The sequence below is a fragment of the Lissotriton helveticus genome, chromosome 3_2 (genome assembly GCF_964261635.1).
Source record: "Lissotriton helveticus chromosome 3_2, aLisHel1.1, whole genome shotgun sequence".
In the NCBI taxonomy this organism is placed as follows: domain Eukaryota; kingdom Metazoa; phylum Chordata; class Amphibia; order Caudata; family Salamandridae; genus Lissotriton; species Lissotriton helveticus.
Genome location: NC_136062.1, coordinates 468,157,333 through 468,183,325, shown reverse-complemented (window position 1 = coordinate 468,183,325; position 25,993 = coordinate 468,157,333). Strand labels below are relative to the sequence as shown.

The following is a 25,993-nucleotide window of genomic DNA, read 5'->3' as shown; positions in this document are numbered from 1 at the left end:
AGGACACATGAGGGTAAATCATAACAACAGTCACGATGCGCACACTGTTGTAATACAAGGACACATGAGGGTAAATCGTACCAACAGTCACGATGCGCACACTGTTGTAATAGAAGGACACATGAGGGTAAATCGTACCAACAGTCACGATGCGCACACTGTTGTAATACAAGGACACATGAGCGTAAATCGTAACAACAGTCACGATGCGCACACTGTTGTAATAGAAGGACACACGAGGGTAAATCGCGACAACACTCACGATGCGCACACTGTTGTAATAGAAGGACACACGAGGGTAAATCGCGACAACAGTCACGATGCGCACACTGTTGTAATAGAAGGACACATGAGGGGAAATCGTAACAACAGTCACGATGCGCACACTGTTGTAATAGAAGGACACACGAGGGTAAACCGCGACAACAGTCACGATGCGCACACTGTTGTAATAGAAGGACACACAAGGGTAAATCGTAACAACAGTCACCATGCGTACACTGTTGTAATAGAAGGACACATGAGGGGAAATCGTAACCACAGTCACGATGCGCACACTGTTGTAATAGAAGGACACACGAGGGTAAATCGCGACAACAGTCACGATGCGCACACTGTTGTAATAGAAGGACACACGAGGGTAAATCGTAACAACAGTCACCATGCGTACACTGTTGTAATAGAAGGACACACGAGGGTAAATCGTAACAACAGTCACCATGCGTACACTGTTGTAATAGAAGGACACATGAGGGTAAATCGTAACAACAGTCACCATGCGTACACTGTTGTAATAGAAGGACACACGAGGGTAAATCGTAACAACAGTCACGATGCGCACACTGTTGTAATAGAAGGACAGATGAGGGTAAATCGTACCAACAGTCACGATGCGTACACTGTTGTAATAGAAGGACACACGAGGGTAAATCGTAACAACAGTCACGATGCGCACACTGTTGTAATAGAAGGACACACGAGGGTAAATCGTAACAACAGTCACGATGCGCACACTGTTGTAATAGAAGGACACATGAGGGTAAATCGTACCAACAGTCACGATGCGCACACTGTTGTAATACAAGGACACATGAGGGTAAATCGTAACAACAGTCACGATGCGCACACTGTTGTAATAGAAGGACACACGAGGGTAAATCGCGACAACAGTCACGATGCGCACACTGTTGTAATAGAAGGACACACAAGGGTAAATCGCGACAACAGTCACGATGCGCACACTGTTGTAATAGAAGGACACACGAGGGTAAATCGCGACAACAGTCACGATGCGCACACTGTTGTAATAGAAGGACACACGAGGGTAAATCGTAACAACAGTCACCATGCGTACACTGTTGTAATAGAAGGACACATGAGGGGAAATCGTAACCACAGTCACGATGCGCACACTGTTGTAATAGAAGGACACACGAGGGTAAATCGCGACAACAGTCACGATGCGCACACTGTTGTAATAGAAGGACACACGAGGGTAAATCGTAACAACAGTCACCATGCGTACACTGTTGTAATAGAAGGACACACGAGGGTAAATCGTAACAACAGTCACCATGCGTACACTGTTGTAATAGAAGGACACATGAGGGTAAATCGTACCAACAGTCACGATGCGTACACTGTTGTAATAGAAGGACACACGAGGGTAAATCGTAACAACAGTCACGATGCGCACACTGTTGTAATAGAAGGACACACGAGGGTAAATCGTAACAACAGTCACGATGCGCACACTGTTGTAATAGAAGGACACATGAGGGTAAATCGTACCAACAGTCACGATGCGCACACTGTTGTAATACAAGGACACATGAGGGTAAATCGTAACAACAGTCACGATGCGCACACTGTTGTAATAGAAGGACACACGAGGGTAAATCGCGACAACAGTCACGATGCGCACACTGTTGTAATAGAAGGACACACAAGGGTAAATCGCGACAACAGTCACGATGCGCACACTGTTGTAATAGAAGGACACACGAGGGTAAATCGCGACAACAGTCACGATGCGCACACTGTTGTAATAGAAGGACACACGAGGGTAAATCGTAACAACAGTCACCATGCGTACACTGTTGTAATAGAAGGACACACGAGGGGAAATTGTAACAACAGTCACGATCCGCACACTGTTGTAGCAATACAAAAAATTCTCCAAACTCACAAGTTGCAAAGTTTCCCATTGACTTTGACTTTTGCTTAGGTTGAAAACAAATGACCCCTGTCTTGCTGGCTGCCGTAGTTTCGCTCGAATGTGACTGCAGGGCTGCCGGCTGCCTGTGGTGTTTTCACGGCCCGTGTTTGTTTCGGGGAGGGGTGTGTGCGCCTCGAGGGCCGCTCCGCCCGGGCCCTCGCTGCTGGTCCAGTGATGCGGGGGCTGCAGGCGTGGGGCGGCGGCGCGCTCCCCGTGCCCGGCGCTCCCTGGCTCCGACAGCCGCACCGCGCACCAGCGGCGATGAGCGCGACTGTGTCTAATGCATCCTCCTCGCGTTAGGCAAACCCCGCAACTAACCCTACCTCTGGCTGCGGGTCCGACGCGGTCTGGGGCTGGGAGAGGCGCCGCCGGCGCCCTCCGCACCCCCGGTCCCTGCCATGTTTGTCTCTGCCTCGATGAGGCCGCCCCCTGGGCGACGGGCCAGGCAGAGCGAGAGGTGAACCTGCTGGCAGTGGGCACCGCGCTTTGAGTATATAAGGCGGTGCGCGGGTCCCCCAGTCAGTCAGGGCGGGGAGGCCGGAGCGGACCAGGCAGGGATGGACCGCGGACGGACCGCATGTCTGCTGCTGCTGCCGCTCCTGCATGCGGCGCTCAGCAGGCCTCGCCAGGTGAGTGAGTGAGGGCGTCTGTATAGCGCATAGTGTCAGCGGAGCGTCCTCTCGGCACTTCGGTAAATATGGTAAATATAAGGTGCATAGGCGTGTAGTGCACTGGATTCTGCGTCCTTGCATCACCGCAGTCCCTACACTACTGTAGTGTCAGCCCTCCTGCACCAGACCAACGCACAGGCACGTGCGCCCGCCCCTCACGCTCCTTCAGATCGCCCTCCTAACACCAGCGGCGATGCACAGCAGCATGTGCAGCATGTGCAGGTGCCAGCCGTTTACTACCTGCCAGCGCCTGTCATTCATACTGCCCACCCAGTGCCAGTCTTGACACTGCCGCCCGGTGCTTGTTCGTTGCAGTGCTCACACTGCACCACTGGCCGGCAGTGCCAGATTCTGTGATGTCAGTTATCTCACTGCCCTCCCCTCGGTGACTGCTCGTCACACTATCTACCAGTGCACGCTTCCCACACAATTACACATCTCAAACTAGAAACCTGAGCTTTTCACTCAGTGCCAGCGTTTCACACTGCCCTTCCGTGCCACTGCACAAGTACTCTGCACTGCCCAAAGAGCGTGTTTCTCACACTCCCCTGCACGGTCTGTAAACACCTCCCCCTCTCACACTGCCCACCTGGCCAGCTTTGAACCCACCCAAGCTGAGCAATGGAGCATGCTGTTACTTGTCTCTACTCAATCACACTTCCTCCGACGGCGCTCCCCACACACTCCCCCCTTGTCATTTTAAGGTACAGTGGGCCCGCGTTCACTGCTACCTCCGGAGGCATCTTAAAGCCGAATGATAGATTGCTTTCCCTTAGGGGAGGGTTACTTATTGAGGAATTCCTCAGCATTAATCTGTTCGTGTCTTGTGCCTTCCCTGCCAGTCTGTGTGCGCGCGGTGCCAGCTGTTGACTATCTTGGCAGCGTGTGCTGGGCATGCAGTGTTTGGTGACGGCATGGCTGATGGCGACAGTGTTTGATGTTGTGATCAAGGGCAGTGTAAGCTTTTTACACCGACCACCTCTGTCAGCATTTACATCTCTAGCTGACACTAGCCATTTGCAGAACAAGGTCAGTGTATCACGCGGACACTGTCCAGCAGTGCCAAGTTTTCACACGGCCCACTTGGCACAGGTTGTAACACTGCAAGCAGTCGCCTCTTCCACTGCTCACCGGTGCCAGGATGTCACACTGCCCCCCAGCCCGAGAGAGAGTAATATACACTCCTCTAGTCTATGGCCCTCCTCAGGAACTGTACATAAAGTGCACCCTGCGCCCCAAGAAAAAGGCTGAAGGGAAGTAAAGGGCTTGACTGCAAGAAATCCACGAATTCGCGGATTTCCCCGCGAAATCGCAGATTTTTTTGCAATTGCACTATACTCAACTGGAGTACTTTCTACTGGCTTATCAGTAAGTGCTACCTCGTTGGGTAAATGTATAGTGCTTTTCCTACACTACAGCTGCGTAAAGGTCCAGAAGAGTTGTCCAATTACCACATGTGTCTGTAACTTTGCCACCGCGCCCATAGGCGCCGAGGTCCCTCGAGTGAGCTGTCCATCACAGTGGGGGAAAGGGCGGAAAGCGGTTGCATAGCCTAGTGTGTGTGGGGTCTGGCTTCTGTGCGAGTTCACATGCCTGTTGTTTATAAAGGGTAAGAGACCACTCAGAGCAGCAGATGAGGAGAAAGCAGCCTCCTGGTCACTGGAAGTACAGGGGGATTGCGCTCGAGAAACTCGTGGATGCCTAGACATCCATCACGGATTACAGCTATTTGTAGACGGTAGATTTGGGGAGAAAGCACACCTGCCTAGCATCGACCATGCTCACTAGATTCTTGGGCTGATTATAATGCGTTACTGAATTTGAGCTTCAACTCGGGCACCTGCTTTATTTAAATCTGTAAGTGCTTCCTGCTGAGGTTTAATTTTTGTGACAGGAGCCTCGTTTCCTAATTGAAACTATTCTCTGACCCTGCTTCGAGGGTCAGAGAATAGTTGCAAGTAGGCAACGAGGCGCCGCTCAGGAAGCACTTACAGGGTTACAGCAGGTGCCCAAGTTTAAGCTAATTTCTTTGTAACCCTTTTGTAAATGGTTAAAAAGAAATTAGCTTCAACTTGGGCACCTGCTGCTGTAACCCTGTAAGTGCTTCATGGAAAATTCGTCCCGCTCGCGGATTAGCGGATTTTTCTGCGATTTCACGAGATTTGCGAAATTGCCGAAAATCCGCAAATTCCGCCAGTGGAACGAATTTTCGGCTCACACTTAGGCATGAGTTATCTGAATGGTGCACCCTTTCTCATCACCACAAATGCATCCCTAAGCATGCTCGTTATCTACACCTTGTCAGGGGTAAAGTTAGTGTTTGAGGGGATATGGGTTAGGATTAAAGCTTGGATTTTGGGTAACTACTGGAAGAGGATAGGTGTATGTTAAACCTGACATCATTGGCCGGCTATTAACTCAAACATTTGTCCTTCCCAGTTCCTGCTTTGCTGAATTAGTATGCATTTTTGTTAGCTTTAGGACTCTATGCACTTTACCACTGTGAGCCAGTGCGGAAGTGATGGTGCCTCCTCCCACGACATGACAAAACTGGCCTATGCCTTATTGGCACATATAATTTACTTATAAATCCCTAGTATTTAATACTGCATGTACACAGGGGTTGGAAATTAAATGCCACTTGTGTGACTGCATTATTCATTGTGCCACTCACTAGTCCAGGGAAGACGTGGCTTGGCAGTTCGGGCTGGACTGTTCCCATGAGGCACAGGGTCAGACTGATTTGCATGTGGCCATGTCTGAACTGGGGTGGCAGAGTGGGCTAAAGAACGGTGATGGATTAAACCCAGATCTGTTGACTGGGTGTGAGTGTTTGATTGGGTCAGATGCTCCGTCCATCACCACCCCTTTTTGTACCACGAGGTAACTTAGTAGCATATACTAGGAACTGATAAGGGTACACCAGTGTCCAATCTGGGATCTACCTAAGTACTCACCATACCAATATGCGGAGAAAGCAGAGATATTAGGGTCCTGATTAGCAGTATCTCAGTCAGACCAGTCAGAAACAACCAAGCATCAGGCAAAAAGTGGGGGTAACCGTAAAAGCAGATCCTACTTTCCGAAACATGTGTTTATGATCACACAATTAAAAATGCTTGCTTGGTTGCTAAGACACCCTTCTCTTGATGTGCTGGCCAGGACTTTCGAATGAATCTTGGGGTTGCTGTTTATTAAAGTTATTGGGCGGTAAGAACCCAGATCAAGAGAGGAGCTATTTTTTCAAGAACACCACCATTTTAGCTGAAGACCATTGGCACGGACGTCTCCTGACACTGAAAATATGTATAAATAATTTACTCATAATCCCCTCTAGCTGAAAGGCAAATATTTGATCAAATTCAGTTGGGATGCAATCCGTCCCAGTTGCTTTCCCCCTTGCTAAACCCTTTATAGACAGCAGAATCTCAGCCCATTGGATGGGATTATCTAATTTCTCCTGATCTCCGATGGCTAACTGCACATATGGGACTGAATCAAGATAATCCCTGATATAGCTCTATTCTGTTTCACTACCTTCCATACACAAAAGTTGATAGTACCGTTTAAGCGCTCCCCTGATCATATTTGGGTCTGTAATCCAGCCTAACACTGGATCTTTAATCTCCTGAATTAAGTTGGACATTATTTTTTTCCTAGTCAGAATTGCTTATTGATGTACATTAAGCTCATAGGCAGATTCCCTCTGGCCGTTAGTTTATCTATAGCTTTATTCACTATACCTTCAACAACCCGCCGTTGCCCTACTTCCAAATCCCCTTTCCCCTGAGCGGCTGCTACCAGACCCTCCCCAGTTACAACCAGAATTTCCTGTAAATTCTTAATAATTTATCTGGCACGTTTGTTATAATTTAGTGGGAACCTCAATGTTTCTTCCAGAATTCCAACCTTCATAGCATACCATCCCATCTCATTAGAGGTACTCCCTAAATTATCCCCCAGGAATGAGGGGATCCATTGTCTCATACACTGTTCCCAATAAGCCGCGCGCCCGCGTGCGTGCGAACTTCTCTACCCCCGAGCGCGCAGTGCCATGTGTGGAGCGCGCACAGAGGGCACATCCTGCGAGAATATTCGCGCCGCCGCCTCTTTTAAAAGGCGCGCGGTGCGAAAAACGAGCATTTCCAGATTGCGGAGGTAAGTATTCTTTGGCCACTTGCGTGTGCTTTTTCTATTGTTGTAATAGTTTATTAGGAACGCGAGGCTGCGGGGGAGATTGTCTGCCTTTATTTAGGTATCCATGTTAATTGCAACCCTTCACGAGCAGCGATTAACATGGATATTTAAACAAAAGCACTCAATCTCCCCCACAGCCTCGCTTTACTATCAGAACAATACAATGGTTTGGTAGTAAAGCGAGACTGCGGGGGAGATTGAGTGCTTTTGTTTAAATACCCATGTTAATCGCAGCTCGTGAAGGGGATGCAATTAACATGGATACCTAAAAAAAGGCAGACAATCTCCCCCGCAGCCTCGCGTTCCTAACAAAACAGGCTGAAATTAACATGGATGCATGTACTTTATTTTGTCTGACAGTGTTCGGCCACTGTAGGGATTATCTGTTGGTGACGTCATCCGTCCTGTGCTCGCCATCTACAGTAACTTGCTTTGTGTATTTTCTGAAGTTATTCTTCAGTATGATTGCAATCCACCTGGAAAGCAGAAATCTGTAAACGGCTACAACTTTGTGAGCATGCTTTCGAAGGCAGGCTGGCAGGATTTAATTTGCCTCCTGGCTCAAGCGGACTGAAGTTTCCCCTCTACTGCCATGGTGGGCCCAGCCACCGCCATCGGTGAAGTTAACGGGCGGTGAGTATCGAGCTGAAAACAAGCACTTGTTGCACCCTTGGTTTCCCTGATGTTATCTCAAAAGGAAGCCCTGGAGCAGAGCGGGGTGGACATTGACCCTGACTTTGAGCCTCAGAGGCTCTGTACTTGGCCTCTGCTTCTGCCGGACTTTTCCATTGTGAAGCAGGAATCTCCGTCCGAAGGGATCTCAGTGCACGAAGCTCGGGCGATGGCCAAGAATGATTTGGAAAGCAGGGCCGTGGCAGAGGGCATGGCAGGGGTCGGGGGAATGATCCCTCGGAAGGGCGGCTCTCGGCGCAACGTCTGGGGCAATCAGTCGTATGCCGAGTTGATCAGCCAGGCCATCGAGAGCTCCCCGGAGAAGCAGCTCACCCTGTCCCAGATCTACGAGTGGATGGTACCATGGGGATAGTGGTCCTGGAGGCCTTCATCACAGAGAGAGTGACTTGGAACAAGGCAGAGGCTTGTCACTGACTTTGAAATGTGTGCCAGCACTGCTGGACCAGTTGCCAGCTGGGTTGGTTGCACATGGCTGGTGGAGGATAATGTAGGCACTCAGGGGGCTTGAGGCTTGAAGCCATGGGGATCCACGTCAACGTGTCGAGCTGGGAAGCCTTTCCATGGGCATGAATGATACTGCCCATGGCAGAAAAGATGAGATGCTATTTGCATCCCTACATTATCACAAACATGCACAGTTTTTGGGATAAAGTGTTGTATGCATAAATCATTGGAAAAAACTACCTAGGCAGTGAATATGCAGTAAATACACAAAAATATATAAGGACCAACACTAAAAAGAACAGTTTTCAAATAGTTACACAAGTTTATTGTAAACACATAGACAGTGGCTTCAAAATATACATTTCATGAAAATTAAGTATATATAAATCATCACATAAAAAATTTGGTAAACATAAAAGAGTAAGTTGTGTGTCGACGCGTTTCGGCGACCAGCGCCTTTCTCAAGACAGATTACAACTTTCCCAGGTAAGAATGGATTTAACACATAGGTCAAGGATGAGACGCTAATAATGTTCCATCTACTTCTTTGAACCGGAGTTCACACTTCTGATTGTCAAATTGTTTCTATTATCAATCTTCTTCAATATTTGTTGTTTCACGGCTGATTGGGTATTTCAGTTTATGTCATCAAAATAAACGACCTGCCCGTGAAACTGATTTAAATTGCGTTGCCTCCACACTTTGTATAGTTTTTCATCATTTTTCAGATTTTTGAATTCCCAACGTTTATCGAGCTGTTCGCTAGTTAACAGACATCGGTGACAAGTCGGTAACTGATTTACACTTGATGGCCTCTTGATGGCCGTGTGCGTAGCTAGACTATATGGGAACACTTTTAATTTTCCCGTGATGTGGTTTATACGAAGTTCCCAACAGTAATTTCTGTGTCCGCAGCACGTTGGATTCTTGAAATACGAAAGTAGCAGCTGCGTGGAGGCGAACGTCTGACTCGGACGTAATTCCGGGGTCGACCCCGGAATTACGTCCGAGTCAGACGTTCGCCTCCACGCAGCTGCTACTTTCGTATTTCAAGAATCCAACGTGCTGCGGACACAGAAATTACTGTTGGGAACTTCGTATAAACCACATCACGGGAAAATTAAAAGTGTTCCCATATAGTCTAGCTACGCACACGGCCATCAAGAGCCCATCAAGTGTAAATCAGTTACCGACTTGTCACCGATGTCTGTTAACTAGCGAACAGCTCGATAAACGTTGGGAATTCAAAAATCTGAAAAATGATGAAAAACTATACAAAGTGTGGAGGCAACGCAATTTAAATCAGTTTCACGGGCAGGTCGTTTATTTTGATGACATAAACTGAAATACCCAATCAGCCGTGAAACAACAAATATTGAAGAAGATTGATAATAGAAACAATTTGACAATCAGAAGTGTGAACTCCGGTTCAAAGAAGTAGATGGAACATTATTAGCGTCTCATCCTTGACCTATGTGTTAAATCCATTCTTACCTGGGAAAGTTGTAATCTGTCTTGAGAAAGGCGCTGGTCGCCGAAACGCGTCGACACACAACTTACTCTTTTATGTTTACCAAATTTTTTATGTGATGATTTATATATACTTAATTTTCATGAAATGTATATTTTTAAGCCACTGTCTATGTGTTTACAATAAACTTGTGTAACTATTTGAAAACTGTTCTTTTTAGTGTTGGTCCTTATATATTTTTGTGTATTTACTGCATATTCACTGCCTAGGTAGTTTTTTCCACTGAATTATTCCCTGACCTAGGGGTTGACTGTTAACGTGTAGCATACAGGGAACCCTTGTTGTTTACAAGTATGCATAAATCATGACATGCAGCACAACTGGCTTGGAGTTGAGGTACTGGGTTTTTGAGAACCGGTACTTCACCGGTAACCCAGCGGTGTCAGGGAATACACACCGAAAGACCTCGAGTCCTTTTCCTGATTCAGACCACAGAAACTCAGAGTCTTCTAGGTGAAGTCAAAGATTAGTTTATTGGCTGCAACCAAGGTAACAAGTGTCCTAGAAGTACAACACGGGGAAGTATATTCTCAGGAGACTGCTCAAATTTACAAAGTCAGGCTTCTCTTCTTATACACAATTTTAGGCTTCAGGCAAAACATTCTTGGTTGTAAAGTAAATCGTTAACATATTTCTAATATAAAGAAAAGGATGAGTCATGATGACATGTCCATATTTCACTTCGTACTGCCTACAACAAATCATCCGGCAAGGGCCAACATTTCATCAGATATCGCTGGACCCCCAATAAAAACGGGCACCTCCCCATCATAAAGTAAGTGAAGCAAAAGAGTAAAGACAGATGTGAGCAAGATACGCAGGTGTGTGTGCAATGTGGAGGTTTATGGCCGGCTGAGCCCTGATGCTATCTTGCTTGGCCACTGGAGGGGAACTGACCTAACGATTTCGGCCTGGGGCAATGGTTCCAACTTGCACAGGTCATGGAAAAGTCGATTAAGGAGTATGTGTCCTTGTGGAATTGAATTCAGCTGGATTAAGGCCTATGTAAAGGGCAACTCACAAAATGGCTGCCATACACAAAATGGAAGCCGAGGGTTCTGAACGAGAGTGACGATTAAAAGGTGAAATCGTCATTCGAATATGCTGAAAATGTATGTACATGATGTACTCGTCATTCTCAGTCTTTTGATATCAAATTCGTCAATCTACGATGAAGTTTTATTCTCCAGTGCAGATACCTTACACGAGTCCAGAATTTTCAGTACTACAATCCCTCCTTTTGCCCTTACATAGGCAATTAATCTATCCTCATGTTAGTCTGAGTCCAGATCTATATCTCTAAAGTCATTGAGATGTTGCTGTAACATCATTCTAGTACTTAGTTCATCTCTTGACACAGGTTTCCTTACACATGATGTAACACAGAGGCCACATATTGCAGGAGCACACTGTATGCATAGACAGAACAGGAAAAGAATAGCTAAGACCATCCCAATGACCATTAGAATTTTCCATCCCCAGGCGGATATCAGTTCCCAGAACCATCCCATCAATGACCAATCTCCTTTATCCACATGAATAGATTCGGAAATCTTATGTAGTTTGGAGATGGCCTGGTACACTGTTGGAGCATTATCAGGGATGAAGATACAGCAACTAGATTTGATCAATCTGCATACTCCACCTCGGTCTGCAAGGATGACATCTAAGGCGACCTTGTTCTGAAGGGTCATAAGACGATCCGACTGGAGCTCAGCAGTCAAGTTACTAAGGGCACCAGCAGTTTTAGTCACGGTGGACTCAACTACCCTTGTCAATTGTCTTATGTTCCTGCTGTTAGCCATGGATCCCCAGAACGGCAGAAAACCCTTTGCAAAGTCACCAAATTCTTGACCTGCAGTGTCCTCTTCACTCAAGACACCTCTAACTATCCTTGTCCTGTGGTAGCCTGCCCCTGCTGTGTAGGTGGGAGGCAACAGGAAGGAAACAAAACAGGAGCCCGAAAAGTCGGGGGGCAACCATGTACAGGCTCTATCATGGCAGATGAAATAAGTACCCTTAGCTGCTAAAAACGCTGGGGAAGTCTGAGATCCAAAGACATATGTTTCTGTACAGACACTCTTCCCTAACTGAGCTCTGGGATTCCTGCCAATACCTTGCAGAAACAGGTGACCCTGATGGGGTACGATCCATATTGGGGATGATCCTTTCGCCTGCTGTTTCTCACTTAAAGTAGCTCCATATCCGGTCACGTTCCAATTTACATATGCAAGTATCTCATCATCAGGAGTATCTTCATAAGAAATTACTTCCTTAATCATGTCAACTATGCCTTTTACTAGGGCGCTAGTCTTGAGGTTGTCTTTTACAGAACGTAGGGGTTGGATTTCACGTGCATATATGAACATCGTTCTGTATGCCCATACAGAGCCATTACGACTGAAAGGCAAAACTAGATAAGGGATACCTTTATCCGTAGTGTGAGGCATAAGGCCACAAACCCAACAGTCAGTCGTGTTCATCACTATCTGGTGCTGGTGCAATAGCTGAATGAAGGAGTTATTAATGAACTCTAACCTTCTATTGTATTCATGGCCAGGAAGGGGGTGGAAAGAATGAGAGGAAACAGTAGTAGGAGGTATGGGTGATGTAGTGGGCGCAAATGTTACATGGAAAGAAAATAAAACATAACTTATCAAGAAGATCATTACGCTGAATAGCATAAAAATACACAATATTATAAAACTTTTCATTGTCATCGTGTTACACAGTCTCTGCTTAAAGTTCATTTGTTTGGCAGGTCTCTCCACATCGGGAAACTCCATCCTCTCTAAAGTGCTGCCCGCGGTGGGAGGTTGCCTCTGCTAAGGGATGCTTCCGTCAGTCTAGGGCAACTCCCTTGGACCAACCAGAACTACCGACCTAACGTCGTCAGCTGCACCCCAAAGACTTTAATCAATCGCGGCCCTAGCAGCGGAACCCGGATGGCGGTTCGAAAAACAAAAATAAGCAAGTTTCTTAGATGGGAGAGCTGCACTTTCAAAAATAGTACTCGGGGGAAAAGATAGATTTATTTGTCCATAGGTCTTGGTCTCAAATCATAGAAAGGAATCACTTTTATTAGTTCGTTTTTCTCGGTCTCAAATCGTATCTTCTTTTTCCCGGTGCTGTTTGATCCATAAACAAAAGTTCAGGCTCTGCAGTGTTCAATCGTTTCGATGGAGGCACAGCCTCGAGCAGAATGTTCTCGTTTTCACATTCAGAGTTAGTTCCTTTCACTCGTGCATCGCTGAAAGGCAGAAAACGAGGCACGGCATCCGTCTCTGAGTCGCCGACACCCTCCTGGACCCACTGGTCATAGGGCAGAGGTAAGGGTACCCTTTTACAGTGGACCCCGTGGATCCAGGCCTTCTTCCCTTCTACTCAAACTGCCAATCTGGTAGAGAGAAGGACGAGGTATGGTCCCGTCCACCTGGGCTGGTCGTTTTTGGTCCTCTGGAAGTTCCGCACCAGCACCCAGGTTCCAGGGTCAATGCTGTGTCACGGAGTCTCAGAGACCGGAGGCAGGGTGTCATGTACCTGTTGATGCAAAACACGCAATTTAGCCGTCAATTCATACAGATAGTCAAGCAAAACAGGGTTTTCTAGCTCGCTGAACTTGGTGGGTCTAGGCACTCCCCATATGTTGGCTGGCCGGCCAAAGACAATCTCATAGGGACTGAGTTTCACTCGCGAATGCACAGTCATTCTGGTGGATAGGAGTGCTAAGGGTAGAGCGTCAGGCCATTTAAGACCTGTGCTCGCCTGGATTTTGGCCAATTTAAGTTTAAGCGTGCCATTGTAACATTCTACTAATCCAGCTGATTGGGGGTGATTTGCAGCGTGGAACTTCTGCCTAATACCTAGCCCTTCACACACTCTCTTCATCACACGACCCACAAATTCACTCCTGTTATCAGACCAGACCATTCTAGGCATTCCAAACCTGGGGAAGTACTCTTTCACAAGGGCTTTTGCTGTGGACAAGGCAGTATTGTCTTTCAGGGGATATGCTTCTACCCATCTTGAGAAAGCACAAACAACAACGAGCACGTATTTTAAGTTGTTGCACCTCTCCATGTGTATGAAATCTAGCTGCAAAACCTCGAACGGATACGTAGGAGGTGCAAAATGACCAGCTGGAGTTGGGGTTCCCCTACCAGGATTGTGCTTCAGACATACCATGCAATTCTTGACAACATTCTCCGCACACTAGGAAATCCCTGAATTCTTCCACACTGGGGCCAACAACTCGCAAATCCCTTTCACGCTGATATGAGCCATTCCATGAGCCATTGTAACTACTGCAAGCACATATGCATCGGGTAACAACCATCTCTGATGCTCTGTCAATTCAATCCAACAACCATTTGCATCCATTCTACCTGTACTCTCTCTCCACGTGCTCAACTCTTTCTCTGTGGCCTCAGCTTGGATGGACTTCACACTCTCTATCGTGTCCTCACATATTCCAACATCACCAGTCCATCTTTCAGGGCTTGCAACATACATTCGACTTGTCACATTCCTTGCGGTTTCTTTCGCAGTTTCATCAGCAAATGCGTTTCCATGACCAACGTCATCAGTCACCTTTTTGTGAGCACTACATTTTAAATTCGCCACTTGTAAAGGCAAAGTCAGTGATTCTAGAAGCTCATTTACCAACTGACCATGCTTAATTTTGGCTCCATGCGAAGTCAGGAACCCACGTTCTCTCCACAATCGTCCAAAACTGTGAGCCACACCAAACGCGTACTGGCTGTCGGTGTAGACAGTCACTTTCATTCCTTTCGACAACACACATGCTCTTGTGAGTGCAATTAGCTCCGCTGCCTGAGCTGAATTATGTGGGATGCGTGTAGCTTCAACAATCGTGTGCAAAGTCGTGACAGCATATGCTGCAGTCGTATTGCCATTCGGAAGCTTGAAACATGAACCATCCACCCACAATGTACCATCACATTCAGCAAGAGGAGTGTCGAAGAGGTCTACTCTTCCTTTCGTCTCTTCCTCTGTTCTATAAAGACAATCATGCTGTTCTGAAGCATCTGATTCTTCTATGAATGGTAACAACGTGGCTGGGTTAAGGGTGTTGCACTTTTGAATGTGCACATGACTTGGTAGCAAAGTCAGTTCGTACCCTGACAATCGAGCACTGGTTAAGTGCTGTGTCTTGGTTCTATTTAACAATATGTCTACTGCATGTGGGACCATCACGACTAGTGTATTATTCATGACCAGGCCAGCAGACTGTCGAATAGAAACAGCTGCTGCCGCTGTGGCTCTTAGACAACTTGGCAATGCTCTAGCTACCGGGTCCAAAGTTGACGAGAAATAGGCGCATGGGCGCTGCCTACCTCCAAATAACTGAGTCAACACAGACAATGCACAGCCCCCCTTCTCGTGGACATACAATGTGAAAGGCTTACTGTAGTTGGGGGTACCTAACACAGGAGCCGAACATAATGCTGTGCGTAATTCAGAAAAACTGTTCTGACACTCATCAGACCAAGGAACGGGATTGGGTGTATTTTTACACTTTAATGCCACCAAGGGTTTGGCCAATAACGAAAAATTTGGAATCCACTGTCTACAGTACGATGTAATGCCCAAGAAAGCACGCACTTCTCTCTGTGTTCTTGGCACATTCAATTTCGCTATTGCCTGAATTATTTCTGGGGTCAGTTTCCTTCCCTCCTTCGATAAGAGATGACCTAAGTAGGTCACCTCTTGTCGGCAGTATTGAAGCTTGGAAAGTGACACCTTGTGATGGAAATCGCACAGATGGCGTAACAATGACATTGTTGCTTTCTTGCAAATTTCCTCAGTATCCGCAGCTATAAGCAAATCGTCAACATACTTTACAAGAGTAGCACCTTTTGGCAAAACAATTGTATCAAGCTGTGTTTTTAGAGCTTGGCTGTATATTGACGGACTTTCACAGTAGCCCTGAGGAGCGCGTTTAAAACGGACACTTCGACCTCCTAAACTGAAAGAAAAAATATCCCTGCTCTCCTCGGCGATCGGGATGCTGAAGAAAGCATTCTTCAGGTCAATCACCGAAAACCAAGAGGCAGAGGCTGGAATCATAGTCAATAATGTAGTAATGTCTGGGACAACTGTAAATTGTGGCACCACGATCTTATTCACCTCTCTGAGATCGATCACAAATCTGTACACCGGTGGCTGAGATGGGTCAGTACGTTTTAAAACAGGTAGAACAGGACTATTGCACACGTTGCCTCTTGTCTCTTCAATCACATCTTTTTCAATCAACTCGTGAACGATCGCAAGCAAAGCTTTCTCGCCTTCACTAGAAATTCTATATTGGGGAATTCGTGGCATTTGAACATTGGTTTTCAATGTTACAACATATGGTGGAATTTCTAAAAGACCGACATCGTTAGGACCAGTAGCCCAAAGAATGTCCGGAAGAAACGACAACTCTGTTGGAAGTTTGTCTCTCGACAAATACATGGCAGAAACCACTTTCGTACCTAAAGTGAGTTGTACTCCCGAGGCAGAACAGTACAAAGTCGCATACAATCTTTTTAACAGATCCAATCCCAACAAATTCTCACCACAACCTGTTGTCAGAATAATGTATGTATGTATGTATGTATTGGTATACTTTTATAGCGCGTGTCTGTCACCCAACGGGTATCCTGGCGCTTTGACTGAAAAAATCCTGCTGCGCACCCTACTGATTTGGAAAACTAAAAAGAAACAGTTCTAGGAAAGAGATGTGTCTTTAATTTTTTCTTAAAAGAAACGAGGTCATTCATACTTCTCAATTCTAGCGGAAGAGTGTTCCATAATCTGGCTGACGTAAAGCTGAAAGATCGGCCGCCCAGCCGTGCTCTCAGAACGTTAGGCACCACAGCAAGGTAAGCGGAAGCCGAACGGAGGGATCTAGACGGAGTATACCAATGAAACATGTTCTGAAGTGGTGCTGGGCCTTGTCCGTGCAGGGCCCTGAATACTATACATAAAGATTTAAAGTCGATCCGTTGAAGGATCGGTAACCAATGAAGGTCTCTTAAAGCCTGGGATGAGGAATCGTAGCGGCGGCGAGCAAGCGCTAATTTGGCTGCAAGATTTTGCACCCGTTGCAGTTTTCCTACCAGAGTGGCTGGTGCTCCAAGAAATAGGGCATTGCAGTAGTCCAGGCGGCTTACGATGATGCTCCTCACCACCTCTGGCCTACTGTCCATGGGAAGCATCGGGAGGACCTTTCTCAACATACGAAGCAATCCCATGCAGGTGCTCACTGTTTTAATGACAGCTGCGTCCAGTTGGAAATTGGACCCAAACATCACTCCCAAGTTGCGAACCGAGGTGGTAGATGCAGTCGTACTTTGGAATGAAGGTGGCCAGAAATCCGGCGGAAGAGGTCTAGGGACGCGGTCAGTGGTACAGTGTAAGACTTCTGTCTTAGAGCTATTAAACTGCAGCGAGTTCTGATTCAACCAGTCTGCAGTTGCGAGCATACAGCGGTGGAAGGTGTCAAGTGTCACTGCTTCCTTGCCCTCGAGAGAGAAGACAAGTTGAGTGTCGTCTGCGTAGTTTGTCACCGCTATGCCAAAAGATCTAATCAGCACAACTAGGGGCCGCAGGTACAGGTTGAAGAGGATAGGGCTGACGGCCGACCCTTGTGGAACACCTTGCGCCACTCTTCTGATGTTGGATTTAAACGGTGGCAGTGCCACTACCTGGTGACGGTTTCCAAGGTAAGATGTTAGCCACTGTAGGGCAAGGCCGGTTACCCCTACTTCCTCTAGCCTGTTAATCAGAATTGCGTGACTGACTGTGTCGAACGCGGCCGACATATCGAGCAGCACTAAAAAGGCTGCTCTTCCATGGTCGGCTCGCGTCCTGAGGTCGTCAAGTACAGTCACCAGCGCTGATTCAGTCCCGTGGGCCGGTCTAAACCCGAATTGGACCTCATCCAGACAGGACCCGGTCTCCAGGAATTTAGACAGATGTTTTGTGACCCACTTTTCCAGAATCTTTATTGGAAACGGGAGCAGGGAGATGGGTCGGTAGTTTGCAGGATTTGCCGGGTCCAAGGTGGGCTTTTTAAGTAGAGGGGAGACCACGGCAAGTTTCCAGCAGTCTGGTACCCGTGCTGAGACCAGGGACTGATCGCAGATGGCAAACAATGGAGGGAAGAGTTCATCCCAAAAAAGCTTCCAGTGTTTATGCGGTAGTGGGTCAAGAGGAGATCCCGACAACACACTGTTGGCTAGGGAACAGAATTCCTCAAAAGTTGGGGAAGGGATACAGTCCAGCTTGGCAATGCTGAAGGTGGGAACTAAAGTAGGCCCCGAGTGCTTTTCCGTGCGACTCTGAGGATTACCGCCAGATGTTACGCCTAGATTATTCAGAATGGCTGTGATTTTATCCTCAAAAGCCTGTGCCAGTGAGTCGCACAGAGACTGAGATGCGGTGATGGTATTAGTCGCACTGGCAGGGCATGACAGATCCTGCACGATCTTAAATAAGGTCTGTGACTTGTTAACTGCTGCCCGCAGAGACTCTTCCAAAAACCTGGCCTTTGCACATTTGATCTGTGCTTTATAGATGGACAGGGCCTGTTTATAAAGGTCCCGATCTGAGTCCAGGTATTTCTTTCTCCATGTGCGCTCAGCCCGCTTGCATTGGAGTTTAAGTTGAAACAACTCCTCGGAAAACCATGGCATCGCCGGTGTGGGCCTGTTTCTTATTTTCCGTAAAGGGGCCAGAGAGTCAAGAGAGGACACAATACTTTGACTAAGTTTTTCGTAGCTCAGATCTACGTTTTCCTCTAAGGTAAAGCCCTCCAAAAGTAAAGAGGGTAGAGGGGACTGGCTCAAGAGTTTCGACCATTGTCTTGTGCTTTAAACCCCACCTAAGTTCCTGTTTCTCCGCTGTCCCGTCTCGGGCGTGAGAGAAAAAAGGACTAACGCATAGTCCGTCCAGCACTGGGGCAGGATATTTCGAACAGTTACATGCTCAGGGTCTGCAAAGATAAGGTCTAGTATATGGCCTTTTAGGTGGGTATGAGTAAGGACCAACTGCTGCAGTTGAATACTCCGACAGGTCTGAGTCAGGTCTGTAAGTGCAGTATCTCCAGAGCCACCCAGCCAGAGATTGAGATCACCTAATACCATAAGCCTTGAGTGTGAAGCAGATAGATCGAGGATTAACTCAATCAGCCCCGTCACAGCCGATAAAGGGCTTGATGGAGGTTTATAACAAAGTAGACCAGTAAATAGAGCGCCCCCCTGTCCGTTTAGAGAGTGTGAGAAGTTGGCCTGATGTGCAGTGTTCACTATTCTAGTGATCACTATATATCAGTCCAAACAACCCTTATTGATGATTGGTTGTAAGTCAACCTTATAGACCAGCTATCCTAGTAGCATGGATACGAGCAGTCTAAGGCTAAGACTCTAGAGGGCGTGTTAAGCCAGCTGTTTTACCATCACATTACCCCTTGAACACCCAGTGAAAGGACACCACACAAGTGTTATGAAAATAAACAGTGTATTTATTAGAATCACAACAACCCTGTACTCTTTATGAGGACAGGGTGCTAGGCACACAACAAAACTCTTACGAAAATACTTAAGTTAGCACGTTATACACAAATGCCCGAGGGGCACGAAAAACCATATACTTAAAAAGTGGAATGCGAAATTACTAGCAGGTAAGTACAGTACTAATAGGCTTTGGAATCGCTAGGACTTGACTAGGGAATCGTTAGATTACTTCTAGGAGACCTAGGGGACTCGGGTGCAGAGTGTGCACTCTCACGCGGGATGCGGGACAAAGTCTATGGAGGCTAGTAAAGGCAAAGTTAGTGTTCACGGGCGAACCCGACCTGGTAGGAAGAAAACGACAGTGGATCCTGACCCTAGGATAGTGAGGCTATGCTGGGACACCGAAGTGCCGAAGTTACCTAGCCCAGGGGCTGCAGCTGCATAGGTCTGAAAAGACGTCGGGGATCTCGTTGCCGGACCAGGAGCCTGGAAGAAGGAAGTTGCTGGCAGGCGACCAGTGAAGAAAAGTTCGATGGATCCAAGCCTGGATCAAGGAAGAAGAAACCTGAAAGCAGAGGGGACCAAGTTCTTGAATCACTAGCCAGTGATTAAGTGGGCACCAGGATGGCACCGGGCGAAGTCACCTCGACTAGGTGAGTGGGCGACGCTGGCTCTGCAGATCTCACGGACCAGGAGGCATTGTCGGCGACCAGGATGGAGAGGCGAGCTGTCCCACGATGGATGAAGCTGTCGGCGTCGAAGTTACCCAGGATTGGGCAACAAGCCTTGGCTAATTCAAGCCCACGCGGTGGACTCAAAATGGCGTCTTGAGTGGACCAGGAGGGTCCGGGGTGCTCCTCTTTTGGAAGGGAGCAAGGGCCAGCCTGGAGCAACCAGACCAGCAGCAGAAATGTCGTCGGGCGTCGTTCAGAAGGCCACAAGCCAGCGGGCTAGTAGCCAAACAACGCGGTGAGCAGCAAAAAGCAGAAGGGCCCCACGCAGATCGTGGAGATGCTGGGAGGCTGCACTTCGGTGCTGGAGCTGCTCAGGGTCGGGGCTTCTCGGACCCCAAAGCACTCACCAGGAAATTACTCGGCGGGCTTGCTGGAAAGAAGTCGTGCAGTCTTGAAGATGGCCGGTCCCTCGAGGTCTCGTCACACCCACGAATCTCAGCGTGACTGATGATGCAGGTAGAGGTCAGAGGTGCCAGGGAAGCCGGTTCTCGTCGAGCTGGGCAGTCTTGATCCGGAGGAGAGACTTGCAGCAGACCGCAGTGTTCTTAAGATGGTGCCTGCGGATGCAGGGTGACTACTCCTTAGTCACAAGGGAGAAATCTTAGGAAGAAGTCTTGAGTTCCTTTCGTGGAAAGTAGTTTCAGGATTCAAAGATGATCTGATTTGGAAGGGGGCCAGTTCCTACCTTTATCCTGTAAAAGGGGGCTGGCACGCGACTAAGTCCTGCCCTAGGGGTGGGACTAGGAGGGGGGTGGTTACACCCACTTCCTTGGCGGGCTTTTCCCCAGCACAGGGTCTGGAGTGACCCTGGAACTGGTTCCAGCCAGCCTATGCACAGTGAGCACCGGGGTGCCACGTGCAGTCACCTTCCTCTAAAGCCCTGCCTACCTACAATACACAAAACCCTGTCTGGGACGGTGCTGGCACCGCCCCTGGCAGGAAACCCTTTGTCCTTATCTCCTGCTCTGGGAGGACTCCCAGCAGCAGGAGGGCAGACTTGTGTCTCGGTGGCAGCATCCATTTTGTGGATGCTAAGGCTCTGTCTGACTTTTAACCGGGTTATAGGTTACATGCATGTCGTGTCCCTCTAGAAGGGTGGAATGCTAACCCCGTCGCCAGAATTGGCGAGGGGTTAGTATTCCAATTCGTATGACACATTTACTCGACATGTTTTGATAAAGCGATACCAGAGTTGGCATTTAACCGCGAGGATTATAATGCACTTAAGAGTATATGGTATGCGATATCATGGAAACGGCTAAGGGATGGGTCCCGAAAGCCGCAGACAGGCTCAGCTCATGCCAGAGCACCATCTCACACGATTCCAAGCACTCTGCCTTCAGGATTGTTAAGGCCTGCCATAGGAGTGACTGATAGGAGATCTGTGTGTCCATTTTAGGGTTAGATATAGGTATACTATATCTAAAGCAAAGGGTGAGTACACCACCTTGCCCCAGCTGTCGTGCAGCCAGTTGTGTCAGTTTTAGTTAGTCAATCCAGGGGTGGCATAATACATGCTTCAGCCCCTGGGAGACTTCTGGGTGCACCTCAGCCCTGGGTACAGGGACTTGGAGAGGGCCCAGTGCCAATTCAGTACCTGAGTACAATTTGGATAGAGAGAACAGCTAGGCTGTGGGTCTGATTAGCAGGCCCACAGCCAGGGAAAGTCGTAAACCAGTGCAGCAAAAAGCAAAAATCTGGGTGATCATAGGATTGCAGACCCTACTCTCCTACATGACCCCCCCCAAACTTTGGGACAATAAACTAACCTTGACCAGGTGAGTCTTCTTGCTCTAAGTGGAAATACCTGGAGAGCCCATCAGCATTGCTGTGATCAGTCCCAGGTCTATGCTCCACTGTAAAATCCATCCCCTGTAGGGAAATGGACCACCTAAGCAGTTTGGGGTTTTCACCCTTCATCTGATTTAGCCACAAGAGGGGCTTATGGTCTGTCTGAATGGTGAAGTGAGTGCCAAACAAGTAGGCCCTCAGCTTCTTCAGGGCCCAGACCACAGCAAAGGCCTCCCTCTCAATAGCTGACCAATTTTTCTCTCTGGGTGTCAACCTTCTACTAATGAAAGCAATAGGCTGATCATTACCATCAAAATTCAGTTGAGACAGAACAGCCCCCACACCCAACTCAGAAGCATCTGTTTGGACAATGAATGGCTTGGAGTAATCTGGACTCTTTAGGATAGGTGCTGTGCACATGGCCTGCTTTAGGTCATTGAATGCTTTCTGACAGCTTGCTGTCCACTGAACTTTCTTTGGCATCTTTTTGCTTGTCAGGTCATTAAGAGGGGTCACTATGGACCCATAATTTCTGACAAACTTCCTATAGTACCCAGTCAGGCCCAAGAAAGCTCAAACCTGAGTCTGGGTGATTGGAGGAGTCCAGTCCTTGATGGCCTGTATCTTACTCTCCAGTGGCTGAACCTGGCCTCCACCTACAAGGTGGCCCAGGTATACAACCTGTGTCTGCCCTATCTGGCACTTTGTGGCCTTGATAGTGAGGCCTGCCTTTTGCAGGGCCTCTAACACTTTCCTCAGGTGGACCAGGTGATCCTCCCAGGTGGAGCTAAAGACAGCAATATCGTCTAGATATGCTGCACAGAAGTCATCCAGCCCAGTGAGGACTTGATTCACCAACCTTTGGAAGGTGGCAGGTGCATTTTTCAGTCCAAAGGGCATTACCACAAATTGATAATGCCCTCCAGGGGTAGAAAATCCTGTCTTAGGTTTGGCCTCCTCAGCTAACCTGATTTGCCAATACCCAGCTGTCAAATCAAATGTGCTTAAGAAGTTGGCAGAAGCCAATCTATCTATAAGCTCATCTGCTCTTGGTATTGGGTGGGCATCAGTCTTAGTGACTGCATTGAGGCCTCTGTAGTCTACGCAAAACCTCATCTCTCTCTTACCACCCTGGGTGTGAGGTTTTGGCACTAGAACTACTGGGCTAGCCCAAGGGCTATCTGAGGGCTCAATGACTCCCAGCTCCAACATTTTCTGCACTTCAGTTTTGATGCAGTCCCTAACATGATCAGGCTGTCTGTAGATTTTACTCTTGACAGGCAGACTGTCTCCAGTGTCAACATCATGGGTACACCAATCAGTTTGGCTGGGCGTCAGAGAGAACATATGTCTGTAGGATTGCAGAACTTGCCTGCAATCCTGTTGCTGATGTTCAGTGAGGCTGCCACAAAAGACAACACCATCAACTGATCCATCATCAGGATTCTGAGTGAGCAGGTCTGGGAGAGGGTCACTCTCTTCCTCCTGTCCCTCATCTGTGGCCATGAGCAAGCTCATGTCCTTCCTGTCAACATATGCCTTGAGCCTGTTAACATGGAGCACTCTGAGAGGGCTCCTGGGAGTTCCAAGGTCCACCAAGTAGGTAACCTCTCCCTTTTGCTCAATGATGGTGTGGGGCCCAGACCATTTGTCTTTCAGAGCTGCTGGGGCCACTGGCTCCAGCACCCACACCTTCTGTCCTGGCTGGTACACAGTCAGAACAGCCTTTTGGTCATGCCAAGCTTTTTGAAGTTCCTGGCTGGCCTCAAGGTTTTTAGATGCCTTTTCCATGTACTCAGCCATCCTGGAGCGGAGACCAAGTACATAGTCCACTATGTTGGTTGCAGGCTTTTTGAGAGGTCTCTCCCATCCTTCCTTCACCAAACACAGGGGTCCTCTTACAGGATGCCCATACAGAAGCTCAAAAGGGCTGTAGCCAACCCCCTTCTGTGGGACCTCTCTGTAAGCAAACAAGAGGCAGGGGATCAGGACATCCCATCTTCTCCTAAGAGGTTCAGGTAGTCCATGAATCATCCCTTTCAGGGTCCTGTTGAATCTCTCAACAAGCCCATTGCATTGTGGATGATAGGGTGTGGTGAACTTGTAGTTCACTCCACACTCTTTCCACATGGCAGTCAGATATCCTGACATGAAGTTTGTACCTCTGTCAGAAACGACCTCCTTAGGGAAACCCACTCTGGAGAACACTCCAACTAGGGCTCTTGCCACTACAGGGGCTGTAGTGGTCCTAAGGGGAATAGCTTCAGGATACCTGGTGGCATGGTCCACCACCACCAGTATAAACTTGTGCCCTGATGCTGTCTGGGGTTCCATTGGACCAACAATGTCAATCCCCACTCTTTCAAAGGGAACCCCCACCACAGGTAGTGGTATGAGGGGGGCCTTTGTTGTGCCACCTGACTTACCACTGGCTTGGCAAGTGACACAGGAGCGACAAAACTCCTTGGTATTCTCATTCATATGGGGCCAGTGAAAGTGTGAGACAAGCCTGTCCCAAGTCTTTGTCTGACCTAAATGACCTGCAAGGGGAATCTCATGGGCCAAGGTGAGAAGGAAACCTCTCAGAGACAAGGGGATGACCAGCCTCCTGGTTGCACCAGGCTTGGGGTCTCTTGACTCAGAGTATAGGAGTCCATCTTCCCAGTATACCCTGTGGGCACCTGTGGCATTCCCTGCAGCCTCAGCAGCCGCCTGCTGTCTGAGGGGTTCAAGGGAAGGGCAGCTCAACTGTTCCTTCCCCAGGTCTGCTCTGGAGGGTCCCCCTGAGCCCAGAAACTCAACTTGATCAAGTTCAAGCTCTTTCGGCTCAGTTTCCCTCAGTTCTTCTAGATCAGCCTCCTCAGAGACTTGATCCTCAACCTGGGGCAAGGGGGAAGGCAAAGCCTTACCCTTACTGCTCTTCTTCTTGGAAGGTGTCTGGTCCATAATTTCAGGATCCAGCACCTGTTCAGTGGGGCATTTTCTGGCCTGTGACCTAGTCACAGCAAGCACATGTGCTGGCAAGCCTAACATCTCCATGTGAGTCCTCTGCTCCACTTCTGACCATTGTGATGACTCCAAATCATTGCCCAACAAACAATCAACTGGGAGGTCTGAACTGACTACAACTTTCTTTTGTCCCTTCACTCCACCCCAGGAGAAAGCCACAATTGCCACACTATGACTAGTAGTGACATTGCTGGCATTGGTCACCAGGAAATCAGTACCTGGCATGATCTGTCCAGGGTCCACAAAGTTAGGTGTCACCATGGTGACACTGGCACAAGTGTCCCTATAGGCCTGAGCCATTTTGCCATTTATCAAAGGTGTCTGCCTGTATTTGCCCAAAGTATTGGGACTTATTTCAGGGGACATATCCATATCCCCTGTACAGACAAGGACAGCCTGAGTGAGTGTGCCAACTAAGTTGTCAGACCCCTCAGTACCCAAGGTTAACCCAACTAATGCCTTGGGAGGTACACTACCACTACTGACTGTACTAGGGGGTGCAGTTGCTTTAGGAGCTGTAGTGGCAGGAGTTTGTCCTCCTCTTTTGGTGCACTCACTAAACCAGTGAGATTTACTTTTGCAGTACTGGCACCACCTTTTTGACTGGCCTTCTTGAGTCTTCTTCTTCTGGGAAGCCTGACCCCCACCCTCTTTGGTTTGTTGGGGACCTGGTGAAGACTTCTGGTCATTTTGCTCATTCTTAACATTACCCTTCTGGTCTGCTTTCTTCTGACCACCCTGGTTCTGGTTCTGGTTCTGCTTGATCCTTGTCCTGACCCATTTGTCTGCCTTCTTTCCCAATTCTTGGGGAGAGGTCAGATCTGAATCAACAAGGTGCTGGTGCGGGGGCGTGGCTTGGCGCAATGGCCGACTAGACGTGCTGTAGTCTAGCTCCTGCCCGTTGTCCCCTAGATCCTACAGAATCCTGGCACACTTGCAGATTTGGCAGTTACTCCTGGGGTGTAGTGCCCCCCTGGATCGCGTTGGCTGCCTGGTGCCGACTGCGATGCCCCTGGACACGTCGGGGGTCTGCCCGACTGTTGCTGATCCTGGCCGCGGCGGTGCCTGTGTAATGGCGGCTGCCGCGCGGTGAGGTGCCTGCGAGGAGAGTGCGGCCCGGCGACAGAGAGGAGAGTCGCCCCCCCCCTCCGGTGCCCAGATCTGCGGAGGGGACGCGCGACCTC

At 48.3% G+C, this 25,993-nt stretch overlaps 1 protein-coding gene across 5 annotated transcripts in view; it reads left to right on the top strand.

The window, feature by feature from the left end:
- The first annotated feature begins 2,701 nt into the window (after window positions 1-2,701).
- Window positions 2,702-25,993, top strand: part of LOC144826067 (astacin-like metalloendopeptidase) — a 551,078-nt gene continuing 527,786 nt past the window's right edge. For 2 of the 5 annotated variants that reach the window (XM_078684377.1, XM_078684375.1), the window contains exon 1: window positions 2,705-2,847. In XM_078684377.1, coding sequence (XP_078540503.1) covers window positions 2,776-2,847 — 72 coding nt within the window. In that variant the 5' untranslated portion in view covers window positions 2,705-2,775. Of the gene's footprint in view, window positions 2,848-25,993 lie in introns of all 5 variants that reach the window. The other 3 variants (XM_078684378.1, XM_078684376.1, XM_078684374.1) reach the window with 3 other exon arrangements.